At 38.9% G+C, this 17,421-nt stretch overlaps 11 protein-coding genes and 1 non-coding gene across 12 annotated transcripts; 6 read left to right on the forward strand and 6 right to left on the reverse strand.

Moving 5' to 3' along the window:
* Nucleotides 1–59: 59 nt before the first annotated feature.
* SSH4 (Ssh4p) lies at nucleotides 60–1,805 on the forward strand (the record flags this gene model as incomplete). Its single annotated transcript, XM_037288434.1, has 1 exon — nucleotides 60–1,805. One exon carries the CDS (start codon nucleotides 60–62, stop codon nucleotides 1,803–1,805), a length of 1,746 nt encoding a protein of 581 aa, XP_037144329.1.
* A 159-nt stretch (nucleotides 1,806–1,964) lies between these two features.
* On the reverse strand, nucleotides 1,965–2,471 carry SRP21 (signal recognition particle subunit SRP21; the record flags this gene model as incomplete). Its single annotated transcript, XM_037288435.1, has 1 exon — nucleotides 1,965–2,471. The coding sequence occupies one exon, from the start codon at nucleotides 2,469–2,471 to the stop codon at nucleotides 1,965–1,967; it is 507 nt and encodes a 168-aa protein (XP_037144330.1).
* A 357-nt stretch (nucleotides 2,472–2,828) lies between these two features.
* Nucleotides 2,829–5,483, forward strand: DGR2 (Dgr2p; the record flags this gene model as incomplete). Its single annotated transcript, XM_037288436.1, has 1 exon — nucleotides 2,829–5,483. The coding sequence occupies one exon, from the start codon at nucleotides 2,829–2,831 to the stop codon at nucleotides 5,481–5,483; it is 2,655 nt and encodes an 884-aa protein (XP_037144331.1).
* Nucleotides 5,484–6,048: 565 nt separating this feature from the next.
* Nucleotides 6,049–7,017, forward strand: OAC1 (Oac1p; the record flags this gene model as incomplete). Its single annotated transcript, XM_037288437.1, has 1 exon — nucleotides 6,049–7,017. One exon carries the CDS (start codon nucleotides 6,049–6,051, stop codon nucleotides 7,015–7,017), a length of 969 nt encoding a protein of 322 aa, XP_037144332.1.
* A 287-nt stretch (nucleotides 7,018–7,304) lies between these two features.
* SRT1 (ditrans,polycis-polyprenyl diphosphate synthase) lies at nucleotides 7,305–8,360 on the forward strand (the record flags this gene model as incomplete). The annotated part of the gene is made up of 1 exon (XM_037288438.1): nucleotides 7,305–8,360. One exon carries the CDS (start codon nucleotides 7,305–7,307, stop codon nucleotides 8,358–8,360), a length of 1,056 nt encoding a protein of 351 aa, XP_037144333.1.
* A 3-nt stretch (nucleotides 8,361–8,363) lies between these two features.
* On the reverse strand, nucleotides 8,364–9,011 carry VPH2 (Vph2p; the record flags this gene model as incomplete). Its single annotated transcript, XM_037288439.1, has 1 exon — nucleotides 8,364–9,011. One exon carries the CDS (start codon nucleotides 9,009–9,011, stop codon nucleotides 8,364–8,366), a length of 648 nt encoding a protein of 215 aa, XP_037144334.1.
* A 244-nt stretch (nucleotides 9,012–9,255) lies between these two features.
* Nucleotides 9,256–11,238, reverse strand: MUB1 (MYND-type zinc finger protein MUB1; the record flags this gene model as incomplete). The annotated part of the gene is made up of 1 exon (XM_037288440.1): nucleotides 9,256–11,238. The coding sequence occupies one exon, from the start codon at nucleotides 11,236–11,238 to the stop codon at nucleotides 9,256–9,258; it is 1,983 nt and encodes a 660-aa protein (XP_037144335.1).
* Nucleotides 11,239–12,147: 909 nt separating this feature from the next.
* On the forward strand, nucleotides 12,148–12,220 carry HG535_0Dtrna6A. Its single transcript has one exon. It is a non-coding gene; the product is annotated as a tRNA-Ala (tRNA).
* A 401-nt stretch (nucleotides 12,221–12,621) lies between these two features.
* SBA1 (Hsp90 cochaperone SBA1) lies at nucleotides 12,622–13,209 on the forward strand (the record flags this gene model as incomplete). The annotated part of the gene is made up of 1 exon (XM_037288441.1): nucleotides 12,622–13,209. One exon carries the CDS (start codon nucleotides 12,622–12,624, stop codon nucleotides 13,207–13,209), a length of 588 nt encoding a protein of 195 aa, XP_037144336.1.
* A 100-nt stretch (nucleotides 13,210–13,309) lies between these two features.
* HG535_0D03170 (glucose-6-phosphate 1-epimerase) lies at nucleotides 13,310–14,293 on the reverse strand (the record flags this gene model as incomplete). The annotated part of the gene is made up of 1 exon (XM_037288442.1): nucleotides 13,310–14,293. The coding sequence occupies one exon, from the start codon at nucleotides 14,291–14,293 to the stop codon at nucleotides 13,310–13,312; it is 984 nt and encodes a 327-aa protein (XP_037144337.1).
* Nucleotides 14,294–14,459: 166 nt separating this feature from the next.
* PRR1 (serine/threonine protein kinase PRR1) lies at nucleotides 14,460–15,950 on the reverse strand (the record flags this gene model as incomplete). The annotated part of the gene is made up of 1 exon (XM_037288443.1): nucleotides 14,460–15,950. One exon carries the CDS (start codon nucleotides 15,948–15,950, stop codon nucleotides 14,460–14,462), a length of 1,491 nt encoding a protein of 496 aa, XP_037144338.1.
* A 276-nt stretch (nucleotides 15,951–16,226) lies between these two features.
* Nucleotides 16,227–17,306, reverse strand: APN1 (DNA-(apurinic or apyrimidinic site) lyase APN1; the record flags this gene model as incomplete). The annotated part of the gene is made up of 1 exon (XM_037288444.1): nucleotides 16,227–17,306. One exon carries the CDS (start codon nucleotides 17,304–17,306, stop codon nucleotides 16,227–16,229), a length of 1,080 nt encoding a protein of 359 aa, XP_037144339.1.
* Nucleotides 17,307–17,421: the final 115 nt, after the last annotated feature.

The following is a 17,421-nucleotide window of genomic DNA, read 5'->3' on the forward strand; positions in this document are numbered from 1 at the left end:
TTAACACCTTTTTTTTAAAGAGACATTTATTAAGCATCTGACTTTCTTTCGATAGTTCAATGGGTTTAATAGGGACGAAGTCTGATTTCTTCATATTCATCACTCCTTTAAGAGTCTCACAAACTTCGGGTTGTATTATGTATAATACTGATACAGATACAATAAAGGATATTGCATATAGCCCGTCAAACGTAAAGCTATTTGATGAGCTGTTCACACCGCCAACGATGGATGACTCAGATACGATAAGCTTAGCATTTTTGATAAGTCTCTCCGTTACATTTGCGGTACTTATGGTAGTACTAATTGTGGTAGCTATATACGTTACTTTCTGCGGTGCAGATGAAAGTGAATATGATGAAGAAGCTGGTCTTGGGCGCAACACCGGAGGAGGGATTCATGGTTTCTTCCAGAAGAAGAAAGGAGGTATCCTTTTAGATTCCAGTTTCGCATCGCCGGGTCAGTTTGATGATGACGCCATATTTCAGGAGCAGGAAGCTGCACAGGTTTCTAAGATGTCTGCCTTTGAGCTTGATCTTTACTATCGTGCCAAAGAGTTTCAAAGAATCAACCCGCCTAATGTCAAAGAATTTGGAACATTTTTGAATGAGAGTGATATCCAATTTATTAAAGATCGGGGTATTCAAAGCTACTTTCTTTTACCTAGCATAAACGACAATACTGATCAAGACGGGAATTTTTTACCTAGCTTCTTGATTCAGGATAAACTTGATATTAGTTTTACGAAATACAATAAAAGCTCATCAACTATCATGAACTATCCATTGCCTTTCAATAAAAAAGATGCAGTTTACTTCGAAGTCAAGGTATTCAAGCATTCAGGCAGTTCTAATGCTGTCTTCAGTATTGGATTAATGACGTTTCCCTATCCATATTTCAGGATACCGGGAATGTCACTTTATTCCATCGCTTATGAATCTACAGGAAAACTACGCATAAATAATCCTTTTATGGCAAGTACATTACTTCCAAAATTACAAGAGGGCGATGTTGTGGGGTTTGGTTATAGGTTTAGAACAGGAACGGTATTCATCACACACAATGGTAAGAAACTGATGGATGTTACGCAAAATGTGGGAATTGATCTCTTCATTGGTATTGGATCATTAAATGCTGCATATACAAGAACTTACACCAAAGACGGCCTACTCGAGGATCCTGATAATGTTGAACTTCGCGAATTGTTATCCGAAGGCAGAGATATTGATTTGCCGGGAGATTTGCAGACTGTTCATGATCCAACCTCTTCTTATGAAATTGAATCTGATGAGGTTGAGTTGCATGTTAATTTGGGCCAAGTGGGATTTGTTTTTATAGAAGCCAACGTGAAAAAATATGCTTTCGGTAGCCTCTACGGCGAAATTGGAATTCCCCCATCTTACAATGGTACTGAGATCACGAAGGATACCATTTTACAGAAGGGAGAAGATATACCACCAAAATATCATGACGAAGCTCAAAGCGACACATTTTTTGGTAATATCACAATTAATAATGGCAGTAATCTTTCGGCTGTTGCCTCCGGCTCTCGCCTGTCATCAGCAACAAAGAACCAAGGATTGCCATCCATTTCGGAAGAAACTGAAGAAGACAACGAAAGGTATGAAAGGTTTTCGTCAGCCTACGATAGGGAACATAACTTTAGCAATGATGATTTACCGAATAACAGTAGCACGGCTAACGATGAAAATGGGCAAGATATGCAAGAGAATCAGTTGAATGCTGACACAGGTAGCAAAAGGAGTAAAAAAAAGAAGAAAAGAAAGAAAAGATCTAAGAAATAGTAAGCTTACAGGTAGATAAGATAATATATTCTACACAAATGGGAAACACAGGAGGACATTAATGAGGATGCATATATTTACATAATTTTATAATATACACAAATTTACTGGTGATTTATAATAAAAATGGTACCCCAAAATTTTTTGGGAAAGGTGAATTTAACGCTTCTTCTTATTCTTGTTCTTATTTTGCTTCTTCTTCTTGGATGAAGACCCTTGCTTACCATCAGTCTGTTGACTACTGGCCTCCTGCACAGGCACATACTCTTTAACGTCAGTATTCACTAACAAGGTACTTATGCCTGCGATGTCGTTCGATTTGAACTGCTTAACATTGTCTCTCTTCTTTTTAATCTGCTGATCGTTGGCCTTGGTCGATTTTCTAATTTTTTTGTCCACCTTGGAAACTGCTATCGTGACACCCTTGGGGCCTAAGGCGCTTAGAAGTCTTGAGACATCCTTGCTTTTCCTCGTTGTGAATTTATAATTTGTTGACAGCGAGCCATTATGAGTTTTAAACGAAACCTGTGGTATGTTGTTGGGTTTCTCTCCTGTATATTTACGAGCACGATGTTGATACAATATCGTGAACGTTGTTTGCGATGGATTCACCTCAAAGAGCTTCACGCTGTTCGTAATAAACGTATCTATGGGTTTGACAGACATCTCTTAGAAGAATTGGGAGCTCTTGCTATTGGTTCTGATGAGCATATGTGTCTCTTGATATTTTTTACTCATTTCAAAATTTCATTTAACGTAGAAAAGTGATTAGAAACGAAAATCAAAGGGTTCAATTCAGCACTAGAAAACGAAATGAAAGCTAGAAATATATTCAATCTATCACAGCATTATTTGAACCATTGAGCTATTTTTTTCAATACTTTTCTTGAGACTCATCCAACAGGGTTTTTTGCAACTTGACAAGCTCTCGATAAAGAAGAAAGTGTATTCGCAAGAGTTTTTCACTAGCAAGTTGTAAGAGGGTCCTTATTTGCCATTCAAATATTGGTAAACTAGGTGGACATGGATTTATTTAGAACTAGGTCAATCACACATGAGAGTCAGAAAAAGCAAGCTGCACAGTCGAAGAGAGAAGAAAACGGTGGCAAAGGAATCGAAAAGAACGGCAATAGTGAATCTGTGGTAACTCCTGCTACGGATGACTCGACTGTACTTTCAGTGCCTATCAAATCAAATGATGTCGATAGTGCTTCAAACGTGGAATACTCGGCAGACATTAGACCCTTAACTTTCAATGTCAGTAGATCGATGTTAACTAAAGAGGCAGGTCCTACGGCAGACGCTCACTTCCGGAATTCATTGTCGAAGGTTAAGGAGAAATTGTCCAAGAATCATAAAACGTACAATAAACCTGATGCAATGATCAAAAGCCTTTTTGGCTCTATAGACAGAGAGCAATTTGAGGATTATCTTAGAGAGCCTCATTACATCAAGATGCTGAAACGTGGTAAAAATTTAAAACAATTCAGGAGGCTATTCCTGGCACAAGAGATAGTTGTAAATGATAGTTCATTCGGAGAAAATAGTCCCAGGGTTCCATCTTTAAACTCAGAGGCAGCACCCAATGCTATTTGGGTGACGCGGTTTAGTCAAGATGGAAATTATATGGCCTCTGGAGGGAAAGACGGCGTCTTACGGCTTTGGAAAGTCATTGCATCTCCTTTAGAAAGATGGCATTTAGATTTTACAGAGGAGAACATTCAGGCACTCAAAAATAAAGCAATAGTACTAAAGCAACAGGCATCCCCGGGAAGTGCTGCAGCTCCCCTCCCGAATTGTACAGGCAAAGACACTCATAAAAATGGGCATAGCTTCAAAACTGGAATTAGTAATTTATATGCTCCAGTCTTCCATCCCACCCCTTTTAGCGTATTTAAGCACCATACAGCTGATATTTTGGATATTAATTGGTCGAAGAATAATTTTATTGTAACAGCATCTATGGACAAATCGGTATGTCTTTGGCATCCTGAGCGCGACCGCCCATTGAAAAGCTTCATGCACCCCGATTTTGTCACATGTGTGGCTTTCCATCCAACTGATGATAGATTTTTAATCACTGGATGTCTAGATCACAAATGTCGGCTCTGGTCAATACTAGATGATGAGGTTAGCTTCGAATTTGATTGTCAGGACCTAATAACTTCAATAGCTGTCTCTAAAAATGATGCAGCCTATACTTTTGTGGGTACGTTCAATGGTTACGTCTACATCTTGGCTACAAAGGGGCTTGATTATATCAAATCGTTTCACGTTACCGACAAGGAAACTCAAGAAGGAAGTTTTAGTGGTAACGCGAACATCAAGATGCATCATGGTCCTCGTGTAATTTGTTTGGAGTCTTATCGCGATGCTGTTGATAAATCGCTTAGGCTTTTAGTTACATCAAATGATTCGAGAATACGAGTATTCGATGCAAAGACAAAAAAATGTCTGGAAATAATGAAAGGCTTTCAAAGTGGGTCCTCTCAAACAAATTCTCAATTAACCATGATGGGAAATAAAGCTATTGTAACATGCGGTAGTGAGGATCATTGGGTCTATGCGTGGAAAATTAGAGCACAAGCTAAATCGTCTCATGTGCAAGAAAAAGAGAACGATCAGTCTATTAAAAAGACAGGTCTCCGAGGTATTTTTAGTCATCATAAGGACAATGACAATAAACATTCAAAAAATGAGCAACATCAGCAGCGCCGCCACAGCATAAGTCACAATCCGCTGCACTTAAAAAGTTTTTTTCAGCATGCTTCGGGTGGATCAAATGATCAGATTATAAAAAATAATTACTCCATTTCATTTCATGCGCATCATGCTCCTGTAACTACCGTCAATATTGCACCCCCAGTCACTACTAAATTATTATCATTGTCGAACGACCTCATATGTGAATTATCACTACAATTCTATCTGGAATCTGACAACTTAGATATTGTTACTGATCGCGCCGAAGAAAAATCACTAGACAACGAAAGTGATTCCGCATCTGTGTCCACTTCCTCATCAAACCCGAGTATCTCGAATCATTCTTCCCTTCTTGATTTGTATAAAACTGAAGAGAATGCCAAGTCTCATGAACAAGCGTTGCCTAATGTTGTTGACGCCATTGGCACGATAATGGTAACAACGGATTCTATGGGTGTGATAAGAGTATTCAGAGCTGATTTACCTGTTAACATTCGGAAACGAGTTCTTGAAAAGCTCGAAGAATATCGAATGTCTGAGACCAATGGAAGGAAGTACGCAAGTTCTGATTCCTTAAACACCCTCGGTCAAGGCAGTATTTACAGTGCAAATGTAGCCTCGGGAACGGGTAATGCACAATGCAAGAACAATACGGGAGTCGTGGAAGATGCATTTTGTGCAGGTGTCGGTGCATCAAAGCGTATCAGAGCTAGTTCGGTCTTCAAAAATTCACTTTTCAATCATTCAAATGCGAGTCTTAGCTCTTTGAGAACCAATAGAGGAAGCGCATCTTCGTATGCACCTGAAGAAGACACTGTTAAAAAAAGTCCACTCCACGGTGCGGGGGACACAAGATTACGATGTGATGTATGCAACGGTACCAAATTTGGCACGACTCCGATGTCCACTCAAACTTCTCGCGATGCTGGAAACTACTGCTTGGACTGCGGAACTATGCTTAACAATTTCAGATGAATCAAGCAGAAATTTCATCATCGCAGCAACTGTCAACGTATCCTCATCTGTAAATAGTAAATAGGTCTATCTGAGTATATAATGTCTCATCATTTACCGCATACATGTTAAGTAATGATCTACATCGGAGAAAAAGACGAGCGGGCCGGTACCGGCCCGATCTATGAAATTACAATTGCTTACCCCTCCCCTCTCATCAAATTGATTGCAGTTGGACGGTCTCACTGTCTTATGGCAGCTAGATGAACATCTGACTATATTGTTGGTATGAGAACTAATGGTAAAGATCATGCCTTCTCCTTAGACTATCTCTTTTTCCTTTTTCTATGATTTTTGTTTTTATCTTTCCGCTTATTCTTGATTTTCATTTTTTTTCTCTGAAAAATATCTGAAAAAATAAAAGCGATATCTCATAGTGAAGTGAAAAAAATGGGTTGCATAGAAGTATTTAAGATCTGTAGTTTGATAGGCCACTTGATTTGATTTACCTGTTGATAGGCCACTTGATTCGTTTTACGCACTGGATTGAAATACAAACGTCAGACGCTTAACTTGTTTATAACCAATGTCAAAGGAAAAAGATGACAAACTGAACCAAAAAACCGCTGCTCAAAAGGTGACCAAGTTCGGTTCCTTCGTTGCAGGTGGATTGGCAGCATGTATAGCAGTAACGGTTACAAACCCAATCGAATTGGTCAAGACGAGAATGCAGCTTCAAGGTGAGCTATCGGCATCTGCCCAAAGAATTTACAAAAATCCGCTCCAAGGTATGGCGGTGATCTTCAGAAATGAAGGAATAAAGGGACTACAGAAAGGGCTGGTTGCCGCCTACATCTATCAGATTTGCTTAAATGGTTCAAGGCTAGGGTTTTACGAGCCTATTAGAGGCGTTTTAAATAGTACATTTTACCCAGATCAGGAGTCCCATAAAGTCCAAAGTGTAGCTATTAACGTCATATCAGGTGCTTCATCTGGTATCATCGGTGCCGTTCTAGGATCTCCTCTGTTTCTTGTGAAGACCAGATTGCAATCTTACTCTGAATCTATCAAGATTGGCGAGCAAACTCACTATAGAGGTGTCTATGATGGTTTGAAGACAATTTTTCAGAAGGAAGGCTTTGTCGGTTTGTATCGTGGTATCGATGCAGCAATCTTGAGAACGGGTGCTGGTTCTTCTGTTCAGCTGCCCATCTATAACACTGCTAAGCGAATTTTACTGAAAAACGACATTATGGAAGAAGGCACTGGACTTCATTTGGTAGCAAGTACCATCTCTGGTATTGGTGTTGGTATCGTGATGAACCCTTGGGACGTTATCCTTACAAGAATCTACAATCAAAAAGGTGACCTGTACAAAGGCCCTGTAGATTGCTTTATCAAGACAGTGAGAATTGAGGGTGTCACAGCCCTTTACAAAGGTTTTGAAGCACAGCTGTTTAGAATTGCTCCTCACACAATTATGTGTTTGACATTTATGGAACAAACCATGAAGCTTGTTTATTCTGTGGAAAACAAGATTTTTGGCTACGACTAGAGTAGATGACTGAAACGGTACTTCAGCACTATGTAGCAATTTTATAAGGACTTGTAATAGTTTCATGATAGAGTATAAAACAAATAGCCTGTGCTGGATTTTTTTTTTTTTTATAAGTGAGTGTTTGTCTTGGTGTTTCATATCCGTCGCTGTCTCTTTGCACTTTGGCGGCTATTCCAAATAGGGCAGTAAAAAGGAAATCAGCTATAAAAAGTAGATTATCTGAAAGATGGAGCCCACAACTCAACTCACATTACCCTTAAGTTTCTTTCATCCAGGACTCATCCATGAAACTACCAAATGTGTTCAGATCGCGTTTTGTTGATTATGCAACAAGACGTAACAAGTCAACAAAACTAAATGCAATTACGAACTATTTGGTGGAGAAGTCAAAATTATATATTGTATGGCTTCAGGAACTCAAAATATCTATCAAATTGTATCAAAAATTGCAAAATATTTGTATTGCTGTACTTTCCACGGGACCGGTGCCGGAGCATGTTTCTTTCATAATGGATGGTAATAGAAGATACGCCAAAAAATCTGGACTGGTAGTCAAGAAAGGACATGAAGCTGGAGGATTGACATTGTTGAGCCTATGTTACGCATGCAAGAAGATTGGAGTAAGCTGCGTGTCTGCATACGCTTTCTCAATTGAGAATTTCAACAGATCGCCACAAGAAGTGGATATATTGATGACATTGTTCGGAAGCAAGTTAGACGAATTTGCAAAAAGAGCTGTAAATTTTCAAGACCCACTCTATGGGTCTCGATTGAGAATCGTGGGAGATATTTCATTGGTGTCGAAGGATCTGAAAACCAAGATAGAAAATGCGGAAGAAGTTACAAAAGATGGAAAGGATTTCACTCTCTATATATGTTTCCCATATACTTCTAGGAATGACATTTTTCATGCTATGTGTGATTTGATTGCGAAATGCCAAAACCAAACGCTAGAATCCAAAAATCTGACAATTCCCCTACTGACTGAAGACATGTACCTCGATAATTTTTCAAATAAATGTGACCTTCTAATTAGGACTAGCGGGCATATGAGATTATCGGATTACATGCTGTGGCAAGTGCATGAGAATGCAGACATTGTGTTTACCTCAACTTTATGGCCAGACTTTGATTTCACCAAATTGTATGTCATGATTTTGAAATGGTCATTTTTTACCACACTTCAAAGATATTCTGAAAGAGGTGTCACTTTAAAAGACCGAATACTTTTCAATACGCCTTTTATTAATCGAAGTAGACCAATTGGTCCTTCATCAGTTTATGATTCACTACCAAAGCCTCCGATTGCCATGTCTATCACGGGAGAAACTGATTCATGATTGCTAGATGATGATTTTTTTCACAATCCTTTTTGTTTCCTTTTTGTTCCTCTCTCTTGTCTTTGCGTCCTTAACTTTGTTCAAGTAGCTATTATAAACGACTACATCGGCGATCAATACCAGAACCCCAAAGAACAAGCATGCAATAACTCTATAATGAAGCGCAAATTCTGTTGAAGATCCTGTCCAGTACCAGACTGCCACTACCACGGACGCAACACTGACAAGGACATTGAACACAGTTGTCACTTGTTCCCTTATCGCTTTATTTAAAGTGGCAAATGTAATTTCTTCTTCAGCATTGTTTGTAGCTGTCAACTGGCTGTTTAAATCTTTCTTCCTAATTAAATTTTGGTAATCTATTTCCTGTTGTTGAACTCTTAGCTTTTCCAGATGTTCCTTAAATTCAGGAGTATATTTTAATCCTGGTGTGTATCTGGGAGCGAAATGAAAATTCAAAGGCATCATTAACTGTTTGAGTGAGATATCAGTTTTCCAAAAGTTGTTGTAGTAATCCAGCAGTGCATCCATCGGTATACTTTCTTTCTTCAAAAAAGACTGAATTTCTTGGTGCCGATTGGAGCAGGACTCATCCTTTTCTAGCTTCAGTAGATGAGACTTTATGTTTGAATTTAATTCAATCTCGAACATTTGTGGCGGACTAGTTTCGTTTATTGTTAATAGTACAAATATTAATCAAGTTGGATGCTTTTATATGAACGAGAGAAATAACGGGAAAAAGCTTAATTAAAGTTTTTCAGATTCTTTTCTGAAATGAAAGAAAAAATTATCCTAGTAAATTCATACTATGTATACGTAATCTAGCTACCTTATAAAAGATTTACACCTGTCCTCTTTTTAAACAAGAGATTTTACTCATCATCTTTGTCTTAGATTACCTATTCTCACTAAGATGATGCGAGTGATCAATAACATTTCGGTTTTGAATAATATCTAGGGGCTCGGTAGGGGCAGCTACTCTTTCCAGTGTAGCAGCAGTTGTGATGTTCGCCTCAGCCCCTGAGTCCTCTGCACTAATGGTAACGGACGTGTTTTCAATGATTGTTGCATTTGGTTCATGATCGTTCGCTGCACTTACTAATGTGTCAGCTAAAGGAATATTCCCATGAATAGTACGAGTGGCAGTTGTTGATGTATCCGAGTTTTGGGCAGTACCTGGTGTGGTTTCGCCAGTATTACCACCTGACGACTCAACACTAGAACCGCCTTCGTGGCACCAAAATCTATGATATGTCCATGCCTTCAATTGACACTCTCGGGAACAGTATTTCGTTCGCTTGCAGCGGCGGCATTTAGCGAATTGTCTGGGATAGTCTTCCCACTTCCCGCAATCGAAATTTGCACATTGACGCACACCAGTGATTTCGTTTTTTCTGCAAGAATTTCTCATTATCACAGAGCTCCAATAAACCATATCATGAGGATTCTCATGGCTAACTGTACACCTCTCGACCAGAGGGAATAGATTCAAGTGTCTCTTTGAATTAATATATGTCCATGTATCATCATCAAGATCGATCGATAGGTTATCATAGTTCCATTTTTCCTCAAAATCTCTAACCAAATGCTTCTCTTGTAATACTCGTGATTTATCTGTTACAGTAAAATTGCTGGTATCACGAAAACCATACGATCTTTGATTCCCGAACATGGCATTGGAATCACTTTTCGTTTGTGTGTCTCTACATTCGTCCACAAGCTTTTGAAGCTCTACTAAAAAAGGATCTATTTCTGGGCGTTTTTCAGTACCTATGGGATAGGCATCTAGCATATCGGTGTCTTTTGCTAGTGGTAATTTTAAAGTCTCTATTGGGTTTCTGGTGAGTTTTATCCTTTCCTTTACTCTCCCCAAAATCGCCCTGAATGAAAGAGTTTCTATAAGCTCAACGTTTTGCAACTGCTGCTTCATGTATGTGTACTTGGAAATAAATGCTAATAGTTGTAAAGACCAAATTACGTCGTCCTGTTTCGGAACTATTCTTCCCAGGAAAAAGTCCCTCGGAATGGTTATGGATAGCTGATGATCATCTTCCTCGTCCAGCTGGAAATAACAATCTTCGTTGGGCTCTTTGTCCGCCAATGTTTCCTCGCTATCATTATGGTGCTTACAGCTGTGAATAGCGTCATCACGAGAATTTCCTGCATTTTTGTGATGACACTTTGAATCAGAGCACCAGATATCAACAAAATCTGACGGAAGTGTCATTGATGGTCTTGATAATTCCTCATAAACAAAATCCTTATCATTCGATAATCTAAGTGGTTCCCGTCCAGTAATATATTCGATGTATTCTTCATAAGTTTCACTCGAGTCCTTGCGAAGCTTTAAATAAGATTCTTCAGTTTCCAATGAAGGCAGATCTATATCGAGTTGAGCTCCGGTAAAATGATCGTAATTCTTATGATAAATTAAATAATTATCAAGCTCAGTTGCCAATAACGGCACTACTCCTGATGATACCACTTTTTTCCTTATCTGTTCAGTGCCTCTCGTACCGGTAAGTACCAGGCATTGAAATGCTAAAGTCCATTTCCATGCACACATTGCCAAATTTTTCTGTCTCCAGATCATTTCTGCATGTTTGTGCTTGCTTACATGTTTCAAATCATGTCCTAGAAGCTGGAACAGCGGTATATAGCAACCATGTAATATCGAGACGAGCCTTTCCAACGCACCATCGCTCGCTAAGGTTTCTCTGACTTTTTCGGAGTTCGAAGTCAAATAAGTCAAATGATTTAGAGAGTTTATTAGAGGAATGTTCGAGTCCACATCCAAAGCTCTACGATCGTAAACTGTTGGTGTGATCGTAACTACGGGTCTATTCCCCAGTACAGATCTATGATTTGAGTCCCTCATAAATGTATGTAAAAAGCACTACCCTCGTACTTTTTGCCGCCCTGTTGAATCTCCAGGTCTTCCAACAGTTAAATATCCTCTGTAAATCTACTGTAAAGTAATAGAAGATAAATATTAAAACAATAATAATATCAATAAACAAACCCAAAAAAAAAAAACAATGAAATGTAAACCCAAACGAAGTCCGCTGTAATCAATCCTACCGGGACTATCTTATGCCAATCTGTATATGAAGGGTTGAATGTTATCTATAGAAACTCAACGAGAACGTAGCCATTAATCTCTTTCGGCTATTGAGAATGTTTATCTCTCGGTTTGCCACCACTAAATTCTAGTTTTTTTTATGTTCTCCTTCAAAAAGGAGAAAGGCGAAGATAATATAGAACTACGAGAGTTTAACGAATCGAAACTACACAGAGCTCAAATACTCCTGGTCTCTCGTGCTGCTGAGATCTATCAGTTTATGTATTTATGTCGAAAAGGATTAGTCTAGCTAACACTTCTCTGACAGCCACCTGCCATTGCAGAACGCCTTAAGCCTCAAAGGAGCCGATATTTCTCGCACAACTTTCAATCGGAGGTCAAAAGCGTCATCATCTTGAAAATGACACATTGCTCATACAATATACTGCCTTGTTATACCTAGTGATTCCAAGAGTGGGAAAAACGTACAATTTTGATAAGAATTGCCCGTTACTTGCCATTTCGCGGCTATAACCCCATTACGTACGCCTGAAAGAGTATTTTTGTAACAAGGGTGCTTCCAACACTATCAAGCAATTATAAACTATGTCAAAAGTATTCTTTCCAAATAACCATATGAGTAATACATGTCTGGTTGAAAGGTCATGTTACCTTTCTTTTTGTACATATATGACTTGACTTGTTCTCAGTTGTAACCTAATTATTGGGCATGTGGCGTAGTTGGTAGCGCGCTCCCTTAGCATGGGAGAGGTCTTCGGTTCGACTCCGGACTTGTCCATTTTTTTTACTTTTCTGCAAGTGGAATTCTTCACTCACCGCTCTCATGATTCGCTTTGCTGATCATTAAGCTGAATTGTTGATAGGAGCAGTTACGTATCTCCGTGAAACAACGAAGCACGCTGCTCGAGATGAAATGAGTCGATTGCTTCTTTTTTCGCTTACCGATGCTTACTGTCTACTTTGCCTTTCACTCTATGTGCCGCCGGCTTGTTCTGGAATATTCGGCCTCCTGGCCCTCAGAAAAAACATGTATTTTTTTTTGTATAAAGGGTTAAAGGTAAAACCAGCTATATTACTAGAATGGTTTGGATGGTAGAAGAGCCTTAAATCAACAGTCAGAAGCTTTGGAGTGGTTTTTTGCACAAACAGCTTCCCTCAATTGATCAACGTATAATAGGAATGTCTCAACCAAAAGTATTAACCCCTGAAGTCCTATGGGCACAAAGATCAAGTGAAAGTATTCCTGAGGAGAATTATCTGCTCGTTACAATTGCAGTACCAGACTGTGAAGAACCAGAAGTTAAAGTTAGTGAAAAGACACTTGATTTTAGTGCAGTCTCGAAAGGCCATGTTGGTGACGAGCAACCACATCACTACAAACTGAAGATCAACTTTTACAAGGATGTCGATTCAAGCAAGACGTTGAAGAAGATTGCCAATGGACAGCACTATTTCTTAAAGATTTTCAAAAAGGATTTGGGAATTGAGTATTGGCCGCGTCTGACTGAAGAAAAAGTCAAATATTCTTACATCAAAACAGATTTCAACAAGTGGGTAGATGAGGATGAGCAGAACTCGGTGCCAGAAGCAGCAGCAGCCGCTGGTCCAGACTTTAATGAAATGTTAATGAACGGAAACCCGGATATGGAAATGCTAAAGCAGCAATTGGCGCAAGGAGGTGGTGGAATGCCAGATCTAAGTGCTGCAGGTCTTGGCGAAGAATTAGGGGATTATGAAAACGAAGAGGAAGAGGAGGAGGAAAAATAAGGCTTGTCATTATCAATTATATAAAATATTGTGTCTATGTATTGTAGAAGAAGGAATTAGTTCCTACGCGCTAACCCACTTAAAATCGTCTAGGGCTTTATCACAATTCGACACGTTGGAAAGCTATGGAAGTTTTGTCTAACAACTGTGCCGCTTTCCACGACTGACCTGGTTCAAGAGTAATGAAATCGTGTACGTGACCCGGCTCCACGCAAATCATATGCTGATAACCTGACTTAGGTTCAAAATCTCCCATCGATTTTGATTTTTCAATCCATGGATTCCAGACAACGGCATCTGGCAAATTAATTCGCTTTATGGTATGCAGAGCTACGCCTTTGTTGACGATCTGAATGATACGATCATCATCGACATTCTGGTAAATAAGGTCTTTCTCCTCGTGAATAGTAATAACAGGATGTTTATCGACATAAGTTTCCTTTAATAACTGATCGTAAACTTTCATGCCTACAAGGTTTGAAACAAAGGCACCTTCAACATCTTCGATTCTAAAATAGCTGTGAAACAACCAATTGAACTTCAATGAGTCAGTCTTTGATGGATTATTAACTTCAATAGATGTCTTTAAGTGCTCCAGGCCCAGTTCAACCGTCAAAATAAGGGAAAAGTCAACTGGCCATAATGCAGTCATTTCTTGGTTAGCGATCTCTGGATACAGTGCGAATTGAACTGTTGGTGGATTACTCTTGGTCTGACCTAAAAATTCCCAAGTGGAATTCCTTGCTAAACCATGTTGCGGTAATTTGCTCAATAGCTCATCAGAAGCGTTTTTACCGAAAACTGGGAAAACTAATGGAATACCACCCCTGACGGGTTTTGATCCATCCAATTTGGCACCACTAGAAAGCCACAACTGCTCGTCACCTTTTAATTTCCAACTTATAACAGTGGCACCGTATTTTAAAATTGTGGTAGAGCAGCTTGAATCATCTGGATGAGTTAAGATAACCTCGCTTTCGTTGGACTGAACAGACATCTTTATCTGGTTCCCTTGCAAATTTCTTTCCTTAAAATATCTGGTTTCGTGTTTGTTATAGTTTTCCGTTTTTTTATGCCTTGCCATCCCCGACAAAAATATAGTTTCCCTTATTGTTCATGATGCTACAAATAAATTATTATTATTATTAAGATTATTTACATAAAATGCGAGGATTAACAAACATGCTAACCTTAAATTAATGATGTTATAGCTTGAGGATACGTTATTTGAAACATAGGGCTTATGGAGCTTACTCTATTTCCTTTTTCTTTTGCTGTACATTTCTATGTTGAAAAATCAGCGAAATAGCCGTATCCTTGACGAATGCTGACAGGAATATCTTATTTATGTCCCACCTATGACTTTTTCTTGTGAGAGTATTTTCCACAATCTCTTTGGCTTTGAGATCTTCACTAGCCAATCTAACCCATTTCCAATCGTACCTTGCAATTCTGTGTGATGTTGCTCTATTTCTTTGTCTTGAAGAGGAGTTTGGAGGTGCATCAAATGGTAATCTATCTTCGAGTAAACCATATAATATGACACCTAATGCCCAGGTATCACTTAAACGGCCATCATAGGGCACCCCCATTAAAATTTCAGGTGACACATAATCTTCAGAGCCACATCTTGCGGTACATAATTCGCCAGCTTCAATCTTTTTACAGAGGCCAAAGTCAGCCAACTCAATTATATTTTTGTGGGTGAAGTCAATGGAATCTTTCATATTATATATTTCATTCAGTGAGTACTTGAGAAGCACGTTTTCCAACTTTAAATCTCTATGAATAACAAAGTTCTCGTGCAAATATTGGACTGCTATTACAAGCTCTGCAAAAATTCTTTGAATCAACCATAGTTCTAGGTTTCCATTGCAGCTAGCGGCTGCCATTAACAGATCTCCACCCGGGCAGTAAGACATGATCATATCGCAACGAGGGAGTTGCTTATTTTTCAACATTAAATTCCTCAACGGTTTCTTACTTTCGATAAGAATAGGATTATTAACACCATATAGTTTCACGATACAGGGGTGATTCAAAGATTTCAAAATTGCCAATTCTCTGGTCAAAGAGCTTTCCAATCGTGACAGCAAATCTGTATACAGTATCTGCCCTCTCACATTTTCATCCAACAGTTCCTTAGGAAATTTAATTCTCTTCACACAAACTTGTTTAAATTTATAATCCACGGGTCTCAGAGAGTGGTAAAGATAAACGGTGCTGAAATTACCTGAACCAATTTCTTCAACTCTTCTCCATTTAAGCGGTGTAGTTAGATCATCAAGCAGATATCCTGTCAAAATATCATCGTCGCTTTCTGTGTCATTGAAGGAAGGAGCAGCGCGTTCTACGTCTGCTGTTGACGAGGTTTCGCTAACTGTCGGAAGCGAACTAATCCTCTTCTGCAGAGGATCCGCAAATGGTGGTAGTTCAGAGACAACCCTCAGCTGAGAGCCATTTTCAAATCTCTGCAAAAGATTCACCTCACCCCTTCTTTTTGGTACATTTAGACTGTGACCTAGTGGTGATCTTTGTTGTGATGACGGGGGTGTATAAGTCATGGGAGTCGGCAGCATGTTTACGGAATCAAACTTTGGGATAACGAGCGCTAATGGAGTCCTATCGCCAAACGCTATTGCTTCATCAACCACCTGGGAGCGATTTATTGTATCATCATTCGCAAATTCATTTTGCTTTAGCTTTGGAGCTGGTGGGAACTCATCTTGTCGGTTTGTCATTTATAATTCTGCAATTGTTATTAGAACCAAGTTTTTCTCTCCCAATAAGTATATTTGGAAGAATGAAATTGGATGAATCACCAAGAGATTCTCTTGCTTCTTGATGCGCTTCTCTTCTCATTGTTTTCTTGGGCTTCCCAGTTTTTTTACATGTTTACTGCTATAAAAAATGCCGATTGGCACATGCGAGACAAGATAAGGCCAACCATAAAAAAGACAAAAATCGAAGCACACTTGAAGAATAGAAGGTCTTCACCGAAGAAGTCATTATTACGATCATTCCTTTTTTGCTTTCAATCTCTTATGTTGTTTAAGTTGATCTTGAATAGAATTTTCAGGCTTCGCAGAAAGCTTTCTCTTGCTATTTGTTGATTTCTTCTTTTTTGCCTCGAATTTGGATAGTTGTTCTTTCCTTGCTTTTTCACCTTTGGCCTGTAAAGCAGTATTCTTTTCTTGCACTTCTTTATCGTCTTCATCTCTGGTTTCAATCCATTCCAACAATTTGATCTCTTCTCCATATCCCTCATCTTTTTTCTGAGGAGTTTCCAAAATTATTGGAAGATTCACTAGTTTGTCACAGTGAGAAATAAGCCTGAACACTTCTAACCCCAAAAAGCCTTCTCCGAGAAGCTCATGAAGGTCCCTGTTTGCGCCCAATGGAGCTTTGGAGTCATTGAGATGAATTGCACTTAAATATTTGAATCCAATGATTTCATCAAAATCATTCCAAAATTTATCGAAACTATCTTTCGTGCTAATATCGTATCCTGCTGCATAGGTATGGCAAGTGTCAATACAAACACCTACTCTGTCCTTTTCTTCAATTAGATCTATAACATTTCGAATATCCTGCAATTCACTGCCAATTAAACTACCAGTGCCTGCCATGTTTTCCAGTACAATCTTGACAAATTTGGTTTCCTTTAGGGCCTTATTCAAATATTTTGCCAATTGTTTAATTTGTTCATTATGATCCGCGTTCAGCGAGGATCCAGGATGTAAATTGTATAAACCAACTCCCAGTTGCTCACATCTGTGAAGATCATCTAGCAGGGAATCGTAAGCCTTCTCTGCCTTTTCTATATCGGGGTTTGCTAAATTAATGAAATATTGGCCATGCGGTAGAATGTCTGTCAATGGATCGTAACCATACTCTTTGCAGTGTAATTTAAATTTTTCAATTTCTTCCGTTGTATACTGTGGTGAAACCCATTTTCTTGGAGATTTCAAAAACATTGCAAAGGCATTGCATCCGATGTTGAACGCATTGAGGATACTCTTAGAGATTCCTCCGGCAGCAGAAATATGAGCACCAAACTTATACTTAGAGGTAGTAGATCGAACAAAAGTAGACATTATATTTTGTTTCTTTAAACTTGCTTTTTCTCTTCTCTAGTGTTCCCTTCATTTCTCTCTTGAGCTCGGTCGGTGATCTATACATTTGCTAACTGCTACGCCCTGATACTTCATT

The sequence above is a fragment of the Zygotorulaspora mrakii genome, chromosome 4, assembly GCF_013402915.1.
Source record: "Zygotorulaspora mrakii chromosome 4, complete sequence".
Classification (NCBI taxonomy): domain Eukaryota; kingdom Fungi; phylum Ascomycota; class Saccharomycetes; order Saccharomycetales; family Saccharomycetaceae; genus Zygotorulaspora; species Zygotorulaspora mrakii.